Source organism: Temnothorax curvispinosus, unplaced genomic scaffold (assembly GCF_003070985.1).
Source record: "Temnothorax curvispinosus isolate PA1 unplaced genomic scaffold, ASM307098v1 QBEX01003901.1, whole genome shotgun sequence".
In the NCBI taxonomy this organism is placed as follows: Eukaryota; Metazoa; Arthropoda; class Insecta; order Hymenoptera; family Formicidae; genus Temnothorax; species Temnothorax curvispinosus.
In genome coordinates, this window is record NW_020213681.1 from 242,793 (window position 1) to 254,373 (window position 11,581).

General features: G+C 39.5%; 1 protein-coding gene across 9 annotated transcripts in view; it reads left to right on the top strand.

The window, feature by feature from the left end:
* The first annotated feature begins 1,045 nt into the window (after positions 1-1,045).
* Positions 1,046-11,581, top strand: part of LOC112452987 (serine-arginine protein 55) — an 11,876-nt gene continuing 1,340 nt past the window's right edge. Inside the window, exons 1-11 of one of the 9 annotated variants that reach the window (XM_025013488.1) lie at positions 1,668-1,866; positions 2,209-2,288; positions 2,368-2,494; positions 3,568-3,638; positions 5,638-5,733; positions 6,326-6,349; positions 6,500-6,556; positions 6,760-6,829; positions 10,481-10,554; positions 10,704-10,892; positions 11,318-11,443. In XM_025013488.1, the coding sequence (XP_024869256.1) occupies positions 2,369-2,494; positions 3,568-3,638; positions 5,638-5,733; positions 6,326-6,349; positions 6,500-6,556; positions 6,760-6,829; positions 10,481-10,554; positions 10,704-10,892; positions 11,318-11,443 (833 nt within the window). In that variant the 5' untranslated portion in view covers positions 1,668-1,866; positions 2,209-2,288; position 2,368. The other 8 variants (XM_025013489.1, XM_025013491.1, XM_025013487.1 and 5 more) reach the window with 8 other exon arrangements.

Consider the following 11,581-nt stretch of genomic DNA (forward strand, 5'->3'; position numbering starts at 1 on the left):
GATCGCGACGTAATTTCAACGAGCTTGACTTTCGACACCGACGAACGCGGCGAGATAAATCTCACGCCCGTTTTTCTTATCGCGAATAAACACAAAGATTATTTCTCTGGTCGATGCAATATAATTATCGCCGCGCGCGCGCGTTATAATTCAGCTTTCAAAAAACACACGACTCTCATGTGCAACAATATACGCAATGTTTGTGAAAATCACGTCGACCTGCATATATCTGTATATAAACATTTTTTAAAATGACGGTTGATAAATCTTTCTAAACAAATGAGTGTAGCTCAAGTATTGATAGCATGACACGAGATGTGCGTATCGCGTTTATTTAAACATTCCATTTCCGTGCGGCTTGCAATTCCGCGAATCTCCTCGAATGATTTATCTCGAAATAATTCGAGAGAGACGTCCCTTCCACAAAACTCTTCATTTCGGTTGCGGAGTAGCCATACGAGCCCGTGAAATTTGGCGAAATTCCGAGGTTCGAATCGCACGACTACGCGAGTCGCACTTCCGTTCATGCGCGTCGTGCGCGTCCTAGCCTCGAACCCGCACCGGAAGTGTCCGCGATCGAGCGACGAGGTAACCTACTTCGTTGATAAACGTCGTTAAGTCGCTTCGACGACGTTATAAAACGTCCGTGAGGATCCCTCGATTTTAACGAGTCGAATCACGTCGCTCGATTGAATGACCCAATCCCACGTAAAAATGAAGCAATTCTCATCGTGGTGGAGGGGTGGGAGAAAGAAGACTCGTTCGACGGAATATTCCGTTCCCCTCTTTCAAGTTACTTTCCGGAACGTGCGTCTGAACACGTTCCCTTTGTACATACAAGTCGCATTTCCGGAGAGAAGGAAGAAACCTTCGCCGAACGGAATTCTCTCTTCCTCGCGTCGCGTCATTGGCGTCGTTGGTCAGTTGGTGAGGGAGGGGGAAGGTGGCGCCGCCCGCGCCGCCGCCGTCTGGCGTCGAGGCTAAGCCTCGCGGCGGCCCTGCGCGCCGTCGCGTGAACCCCGTTTTGTTTCCGTTGTTGCTACGAGGCCGCCTCGTCGCGCGAGGCATCGTTCAGTATCTCTCGTAGTCTCGTTGATCTCGCATCGCACGACGGAGTATACGGGGTTCGTTTACTAAAGATTACCGCGAACTGAACGTTCAGGTGAGTACGAGTGGCTAGATGCCCGGTTACGTTCTATAATTTCGATACCCGCGCTCTCGAGTGAAAAAAAAACTGCGATTTACGAGGTGGATCGTCGCTAACCCCCCCGTGTAACGTGATGTAACGCGGGACGATCGCGCCCCCGCGACCCGCGACCGCGAGGAAAGCACGCAGCACGCTCTCCTACCAGCTTTCGTTCCCGCTCGGCGTAATTCGTTTCCGCGCGCCGGCCCGGGCGACCGGCGACGACGCGTTTCGCGAGGAGGAGAGAATCCGCTTCGCGACGATCGGAGCACGCGGCCGCGCGTCGCGCATCTTTGTTTATGCTCGTCGGGCGTGTCGAAAACGCGGACCATTCTTCCGCGGCCATTATTCCGACTCGGGGTATCGCTCGCGGCGCAAATAACCGACGGGCGACGGCGCCTCCCCGCGTATCGATCGTCCACCCGATTCGGCGAGGAGCGCGAGTAGCGTGACGTCGGAGAGCCCGAGATCGGCGGTTTCCGATAATTTCGACGCGGCGTCCCAATTGTCCTATGCCATGCGTACACGCCGGCGTGGCGCAACGAAATTTTTTTGTCTTGTTCTTTTCTTTCTTTCCCCCTCCCCATCTCGACTCGTTCGCGCACGTATAGAAGGAATCCCTCGTGCGATCGCAACTTCCGGAAAGCCTCCATATCTTTATTTCGTGAAGCGTGAAGCATGTAAGCACCTCGTTACGTTGAAAAGACATCGAGAACAATTAACGACGGTTATACATTTATACATAAGGCAGTAGTACAATACATGTATATAGTAATCGAATAGTGAAAATAGTTAATCGGATCCAATAAAAAAATTTTAAATTAATTTGAGTTCCCGTATTCCTTGAAAGAGTAATTATAGAAACACCGTTCTGTTTGTTTATAAATAATTAATTAAAGCTTACTTTAAACCGCCTCTCGGTTAGTCTTGGAAAATAACGATTATCTTATGTTGTCATGTGATTAAACGGCAGGTTCTGCAGGTAGCCTGTTATGTAAGGTGTTTTTATATTTTCCTTTAAGAATGAGCACTCGAGTATTCGTTGGTGGATTAACATACCGGGTGAGAGAGCGCGACCTTGAGAAGTTCTTCCGGAAATATGGTAGAATCAAGGAGGTCGCTATGAAGAATGGATTTGCCTTTGTGGTAAGTCTAATGTGATTTAATTGTTTTTTTTACAGTATGGTAGGGACAAGAGTCTATGTCGGTGGGCTTCCATACGGCACCAGGGAAAGAGACCTTGAGAGATTTTTCAGAGGCTACGGTCGTTTCCGTGATGTTCTCATCAAGAATGGTTATGGCTTTGTTGTGAGTATCTGTATCCAGCTGTAAATACCTCGAGTAACACTTTGCGTAGCTCACGTTGGTCCTGTAACACCGTTTGTTCCTGCAATGTTCGTATTCCCCCATGTCTTTTTGCGACTGACACATTTTTGGAGTTGGCGAGTCATGTTTCTCAGCTTGGTGGATTATTCTATAAAATGTATTTATATTTATGCATTCTAAATGTATTTGGAAATTTGTTTTCATATTGATAAATTTAATTTACTCTGAAATCTATTCATATTTGATACTGTGATCATTGATGTGGCAATGCTTTTGAATAAAGAGAGACAAAATTTGCTCTCAAAAGATAGTTACTCGTTTCTTTATCGTGATTTGGACCAAAGTGGGTAAGCTGCAAAGTGTTAAATTACAAATACGACTCGATAACCCGAGTTGACCTGACCCGAGCCCTGAGCACACTGGTACTGTGGCGGTATAGTGGAGCTGTGTGCTGCTTATCATCGATTATTCTGCAAAAGCTTTGTAAGTTATATATAACCGCAGAAACTAAATCATTTATAATGGGCCATGTATTACCAGATACTTATAACAATAATTTGAAATTTTTTAAGCACTTACGATAATCAAGGTTACGCACTCTTATATAGTTATGTACTTGTAGTATTATTTGATAATGTACGATTTATTTGTTAAGTCAAATAATGATATATCCTACTTTAAAACTTTTGCAGGAAGCTATAAAAAAATGTATTAAATATAAAGTTTCAGATAATTCAATTATGAACATATTAAAGTCTCTTGTTGCTGCCATCAACATTATGTATATTTAAACATTTTTATCACATCTATGGTAGTTTATATATATATATATATATATATATATATATATATATATATATATAATGTATATTTCGTAAATAATACAGCGATACTTAGCGTTATTATAAAAGCTTTTTTAATTAGTATATATAATTTTTATATATAAATGCATTAGTATGGTACGAGCGATATATTATAGCATGCAAACAATATTTAAATAACAACAAAGCTACATTTTATTTCTCGATAATAATGAAAAAATTCTTTCTTCGTAGGAATTCGATGACTATAGGGATGCTGACGACGCTGTGTACGAACTAAACGGAAAGGAACTTTTAGGAGAAAGGTAATGCAATCATATTTCACTCACAATTAGTGTATGAAACATATATGTAATAGGCGATTATATTAGGCGGAATGGTATAGGTAGCATGTTTGCATGACTGAATAGTTTCTATAACAATCCATTTAGTATGTGGATTGTTATTGTGATTACGTTAATGTTTGATTAATTATAATCATAATATTATTGGTACTGGGGGTTCTCTGTTCAAACTAAGCAAGTTTTAATTCATTATGCTAACACACTAAGGGTGAGTTAAATTTGGTATCATCGAAATTAACTAACGTCATATAACAGATATAATTCCTTCCTATATGTTTTTATGATGTCATATCAAATATTTATTCTATTAAGAATACATTATTTTATATACAGGGGTCCATTGCAATAGTTTAGCCCACATAATCACATTTAAAACATTATCTTTTAAAATTCATGAAAATTGTAGGATAATATATCGCAATATAGCTAACTTGTAATAGTTTATTTTTAGTGTGTTGGGTTGATGCTATATTGAGCCATAAATATCTTCTGATTTACATAATAAATATTTTTTTCTGACTAATTGATTAAATCCGAAATTACTCAACCCTAAATGGCTTAACTTTATTGGTGATTGATGTCTAAGTTATTTAGGAAATTGAATCTTTTAGGCTTCTTAAAAGTATTGAATTATTAGAGAATCATCATTCAGAAAAAAATAAATATTTGTTACTTGCGAATTATTTATAATTTAACTCACAATATTTCCTTCTAGATCGACAAATACAACATCTTGTTATCTTAAGTAAACAGTTTATTATCAATTTATCTTGCTTTTGTTGCGTCACTTGAGATTAGATTGATATGTGAGAAGCAATAGCATTCGAAGAAAATTAAGTCCAATACAACGTTCAAAGTAATATTCTCTGGAAAATTTTCATCTCCACATGCTTTCCTCTTGCTTTCTGTTTTTCTTTTGGGAATTTATGTAAGTGTGTCAATAATATTAGTAGCTTCTATATGGAAAAAATAACAGTGGATTTCAATATAGACTAAACGTTGTAAAAGCTGACAAAATGCGGTCGAATGCGGTAGCAGTATACTTAACGCTCTAATAATCGCTCTAATTGTATATTTCAACCTGTACCAGTAATATTATTCGCTGTTGCTTCTATTTGATTAAAGACAAATGTACAGTGCACAATTATCTGTTCGCATTCAACGGGCAATCCATTAATGCCTTTAATTTTGTATCTATAGTAAACGGCGTCTGTCCTCCAAATTAACGATTGGACATTTATCGAGATAAAATGTGTCTTAAATGACTTACCGCCATTTTGAACTACTTCCATCAATTCCCCGAGTAGAAAAAGTCATTGTAATAATATGTCTTCGTCTGGAAAAATGTTATATTGCTTCTTTTTTGCCGAAAAATTTGGCACATATGCTTTTTCATAAATTCATCGTGTGATCCTATATGAACGCATCGTACTCTAAGCAAGAAAAAGAGAGAAAATTTAAATATATTATAAGGATCACGGATATAATTATGAAAAAGCTGATGGATGTGGTGAAAAAAAAATAATTCGGTGATAAGTAGCATTGTGTAAGGAAAGCAGTTTAGACTATGTAAGGAACGAGAACGGGTCGTGAAAGAGAGAGAGTGAGAGAGAGAGAGAGTGCGCGCGAGAGAGAGAGATAGGGGGAAAGAAAAAGAGAGAGGGGACAGCGCCTCGGACGAAACCGGACGATAGAGATTCTGAGAGAGAGAGGGGACGGATGATATTTGAACGGATTTCGCGGAGAAAGGAGGCTGAGGAATGGAAAGAAAAGGAAGGAAGGAAGGAAGCAGCTTTAGAGAGTAAGAATTAGTCGTGGACTTAGGCGGGGTTTTGTTGGGTGTGTTTCAGAGTGGCGGTGGAGATAGCACGGGGTGTTTCAGGGAGGCGAGGCGACCGTGGCTACGGACGCTCACGCTCCTGGAGAGACAAGTAAGCATATCCAATGTGTCTTGTTACAGAATTACTGTAGAGAGGGCCCGGGGGACACCTAGGGGTAGTGACCAGTGGCGCTATGGTGACTCCCGTGGTGGTTATGGGGACTCGAGGCGATCTGCGTAAGACACGCTATCCTTTTTTTTATTTTATCAGAGCGATCATTATCCCCTCCTCCCCTGCAGGCTGCCGGCTCGGGATGTGCGAAATCCCAACGATTGATCAGTTTGTTATCCGTTCGTTCGGGTACCTTTTTCTTTGTATAATTTTTTGTTTCCCCTTTTTTTAAATTTGTTTTTCGTTAAATTCGTTTATTGCTTTATATTGGCTCTCGAGATTTTTTTCTATTCCACCTAATCGATTTCGCACATCGTCCGCACAGGGAAGAACGTAATCTTGGATATTGATAAGCTCTAGCGTAGAGAGGGCGTAGAGACGAGTGATAAACCACGCGTTTGCAAACTTCTCTTGCCTTTGCGCATATAAAAATACGTTTAATTAGAGATCGAATTATCTTCTGAATTGGTTGTCTTGGATTTGACTACTACTCTCCAGAGTACGTCGAATTGTCAAAGTTTCACCGCGATGGAAAAGTGATAGCAAGATAACGCCTAGCGATACCCTCCCAGACATTATGTTTATTGCTGGTAGTTGAACCGAGATGAACCGATGTAATTGGTGACTAATAGATGTGTGGTATTATGTTTGTTACAGCCGAGACGATATGCGGCACGACAGGTACGCTATTGCTGCATTTTGAATAGATTTGATTCGATTGGAACAGGTGATTGATTGTGTGCCTGAGCAATGAGTGCAGATCTGTAGTTATTTGCTGAAGGTTTAACCGACGATCCGTTATTTCTGTTCACATGACATCCCTTTTTGCAGAGATAGTGTGAACAGAAACACGAGGACTGCATCTAGCTACAAGCAATCATTGCCCAGGTACATACATCCAATGTTACGCTCTAACGATTACAACTTAATTTACATAAACTTTACTATTGCAAATGTCTTGAATTATATCAATATTAAGTTTTATATATCATACTTTTATTCGCTATATTAACGTAAAGTCAGGTCCAAGACAAACCTGCTTGCTCTAGAGACATACATGTAGATAATAGCCAGTCTTTTTCCCATTTTAGATATGGCCCGCCGACACGTACCGAGTACCGCCTCACCGTGGAGAATTTGTCAAGCCGTGTCAGTTGGCAGGTAAGTGACACACGTATCTTGGTTATCTTTTTCTTGCATTTTTTACCGATACTTACCTTCGTTGGTTTGATTACTATTCGCGATTCCAGAGAAAACGTTGCACTGCTTTATATGGGTTTTTCGAATTTATATATCACTCCAAATCTCTAAGTTTTGCCGAGTTTTTCCGCAGTCCGTTTCTACCAAATTCCACGCGTGTCGATAATACAAAGCATTTCTTTCTTTTGTTCTTTAATTGTCTTTCGTTTCATTTTACGTTTATTTACTCAGAAAAGAGAACCCTATTTTGGAATGTAGAAAGATGTAAGATTTTGATCAAGTAAGTCTATGGCAAAAAATGAAGTCAGATTTTCATATACATGTGCAAAAAAGCAAAAAAAACATTTTCTATGAGAAAAGAAAAACGAGAGAGAAAAAAAATCCATATGGACGACAAAGATATCAGAATTGACACGTGCGACGTGCAAGAGATACATGGCATATCATCTTACCTGATACAAGGACATAGGCATGCACGAAGGAACTCGGAGTAACAACGTGACCCGTACTGTGATGAAACGAACGCAGCCAGACACTATTGGACAAAGTTCAGCGGACGCCGTGGACGCGAAGAGCTGTAAAGCGGAAGATACGAAGGAACGAATATGGATGGAAACGGATGGAGACGATAGATCGAGACAGAGCGATGCAGATGAATGCAAACGATATGTGGGAAATACCAGGACGCAAACAGACGCTTTTAAAACCAAAAAAGGCCAGAGAAAGAAGTCATACTGACGAATTGAAATAAAGATTGCACGTGAACCAAGTCTTACTTGATCAATTTACATTGTGTATATTCGTATATTACATATATAATCTATAAAAGTATATATTTTTTCTATATCTATCGTTGCACTTTTCCAATGATTGGTTATTTGACGAAAAGATATTTCTCTCGATCGAGTCTCGATTGTTCGACGTTACTTTTTCAATTTATTATTTCATTTACGTTCGGCCAACAGTTTGAGAAAAAACAAAATAAAATTGATGTTCTTTCCGAAGAGCCATATCCTCTTCGCCGAGGAGGGGCGACCGGTAGGGCCAATAGACTGATGATGTGCGATGATAGAGATGACGATGCACGCGATGGGCCCGCCTTGAGGTCAAGTGGCACCAGGTTGGTTTCTGAGGTGTCCCGGGTGACAGAGAGAGCCGCGTGGCACTGGGATGTACACCTACCATCACCTATCTACCATCATACTACTACTCACGCGCAGTAATACGTGGTGGAATCCCGGTGAAATCCCAGTGATAGGGTTATCGTGCGTACTTCGATCCTCTTCATCGTGATCACTGGGGGAAAAAAAAGAAAGATCCAACCGCCGCTATCTACTTTATCCATCTGGGAAACAAACACTTGTTTACGTAAACAACCTCCACCATCAATATATATCACTCTTCCTATTACTATAAACCGACATGGTCATAATTCAGTACCTTCACCATCGACCATCATTACAACCACCACCACCATCACATCTACCACTCCACTGTGACTGTCATTGCTACTGGTACGCCACGCAACCTAGCCATCTAGTAAGTCAGGCAACGGCCACACCCATGAGGGCATACGCGGGCCGAAACCCGAACCATCCGCGACTGCGCCACACAGATCCGTTCGACCCGACCGAGCGCCGTGTGTCTGGCCTTTCTCTCTGTCCGTAAGCAAGGTGGTGCCTGGGCCCAAGGTAAATGCGTCACCTTAACCGAGTGTACTCTTAGATATACACATATATATCTATTATAATTACACACTCTTGAACGTGGTCTTGTTCACATATGTAATATATATTTATGTAATTATTATATACCTATCTATACACCTCATTATTTAATATTACTGTGCACCATAGCTCAGCGTACACCGAACCATTGAGACGTTTTACGAAGCTCGGAGCTGTGCACGCGCAACTAAATGCGAAACCGGAGATAGGGAATCACTAGTAATATATTCATGTGCTCGAAATTAGAAATCTACTAACTTGTTGGTCAAATCAATCTTGTATTTTTGCGTACTTCGATTATTAAATCATTCGGATTTTCTCTATTTTTCACGATAAATGTCTTTCTATCGTCATGTATATATTTTGTCAGAATTTTCCGTTCGGATAGCGAAAGACCAACTTTTCTTTATGCAAAGCAATTTGCATTATTACACTATATATTTTGAATGTAGCAAGCGAGGAATATTTCAGAAGAAATTCGTCCAGTGTGTCAGATATATATCATCGACAATGACATGCGTGAGCGTTCTAGTTTTCTTTTCTTTTTTTTTTACCATGGAAAACACTTGCGCTTGGACCTAGAGAGACACCGGCACAACTCTCAGAAAGGCCGCCGCCATGTGGTATCCCGCATACGGAGGCGTCTGCGCTCTCTCGTACTCACCGTAAAACGACGGGCATACAGGCACATCTGTCCACCTAGTACTTCCACAACACTAAAGCCGTACCTGGTTCCCACAGAGAGACAGAGAGATATACATAAAGTACATCTCCCAGTGATGAATGAACGCAAACGGACCACTAGACAATATCCACCTTCACTCGCAGATATCCCTTATGAGGAATGACTATGAAGCATTAGACTAGATCATGGAAGAAACAACGGAACAGAAAGAGAACGGATAATATGGAAGAGACATCATACTCACAATGTAGAGAGTGACACTTGTAACATTAGGAGAAGAGATCCACAAAAGTGTGACACGGGAGAAGAATTATTAATGAATTCACTATGCTTTCATTTTTAGCGAAAAATTAACAATGTTTACCTTTTTGCCTCAATTCCTTGTGTTTTCCGAATTTGCTTTTCCTATTTTATTGCGATGTAGAATGTAGTATTCAGATAACCTTCGAAACTTCTGCTGAATAATTATGTATATATATATATATATGTTGACATTTTTTTATTTTCGCTTTATAGCAATTCTTTTCCGTTTATGCATATATAATTCTTTCTGAAGAATTATATATTATTCAAAACGGTATATTAAATTTAAATATATTGCATTTATACCAATACTTTTTTATCACATATAGATATTCTGATATATTAAAGAATAAAGTTAGAAATATTACACTGAAGAAATATCGCATCTATTACTTTTGTAATTATATTGTGAGCCGTTCTGTAGAAATAAGAATATATTTTGCTCCAAAAATATTGATTGACTTGTATAAATGTTGCATTACGTAAAATATGTCTCATTCTACAGAGCGGAGTTGTGTGTGGGTATATATATATAAAATTATAATCACGTTTGTTTTGAAGATTGAATTGCATAAAAAGAAAGGTTGCGTCGATAAACGGATACTAAATTCGAGCACGCAATTGGTAACGGTCTCTACACTGAAGACGCGAGCAGATGTAGATATCATCTATACTGATCTTTTTCTCTAGTCGAATAGACCCAGGTTACCTCCCGCAAGAAAAGAAATCGAAATAGAGTATAACGTATGAGTGCACAGGATATATTTTAACCTGCGCGATACATCAGACTAGGAACACAGTATAGTAAACTCCAACTACTAATTCTAAATCTATTCGCATACTTATGCAAACTAGCATAGAGAAATATATTAATTCTGGTTCTTGTGTGATGTTCAGGATTTGAAGGATTACATGAGACAGGCTGGAGAAGTGACGTATGCTGATGCTCATAAGCAACGTAGAAACGAGGGGTAAGTGACGTGTATTAATTACAGGAATGATAAGTAGAATTAAGTTGCGCTCTAGTTGAGCGAAGCACATTCATGAAAATCTGCGTATCTGCGCATTGTCTTGTGTAAATGCATTGATCTAACGATCCAAATATGTGATTTTGTTGCAGAGTTGTCGAATTCGCGACGTACTCCGACTTGAAGAACGCTATCGATAAATTAGACGACACAGAATTGAATGGTCGTAGGATCAGACTCATCGAAGACAAGAGGCGCGGCCGTCGTTCAAGATCTTCTAGCTCGAGATCGCGCTCCCGATCTCGATCTCGATCGCGTCGTCGGTCGCGCTCTCGTTCAAGGTATAATCGTCGTTCTCGATCCCGATCAAGGTAATGTCGGGGCGACATTGCGTCATCTGTTATGTTTTATATTATGATTTATCTTTGTCTATATACAATCCCTTGTAGTTCGTTCGACAATCTATACAAAGCGATCGATTCATACTTTTTTTTAATCCATTTTGAATTGCATTTCTGTCATTACATTTTTCTTTTAGTTGTTTACGTTTTACGTTAAACAAAATAATTTATGTTACAACTTAATTTTTTTGTAAACTGATTATAAATTCGTTTCTGAATTGTTTTATTTGAACGTGAGATCAGATGAAGTTTTGTTCCTTGCCTATTATCGCAAAATTTATCACATAACGAAATGGTTTTGCGATGATGTCGAAAGTCGTTTTAGAACATTCAAATACGTCTTATCGCTGCTTTCTGTAATACAGGAGCCGTCGCAGTTCTCGTAGCCACAGCCGTCGTAGTTCCCGTTCCAAGTCAAGGGCACACTCCAAGTCCAAGTCCAAGTCTAAATCCAAATCTCCCGAGCGTAGTCGCTCACGCTCAAAATCCAAGTAAGTATTTTAAAATTATTCTATGATCACGTTTGTTCCGTCAGTTGTTTACTTTTTTCTATTCATAATTATATATACATATATATGTGTATATATATGGATATACATATATATATATATATATATATATATATATAT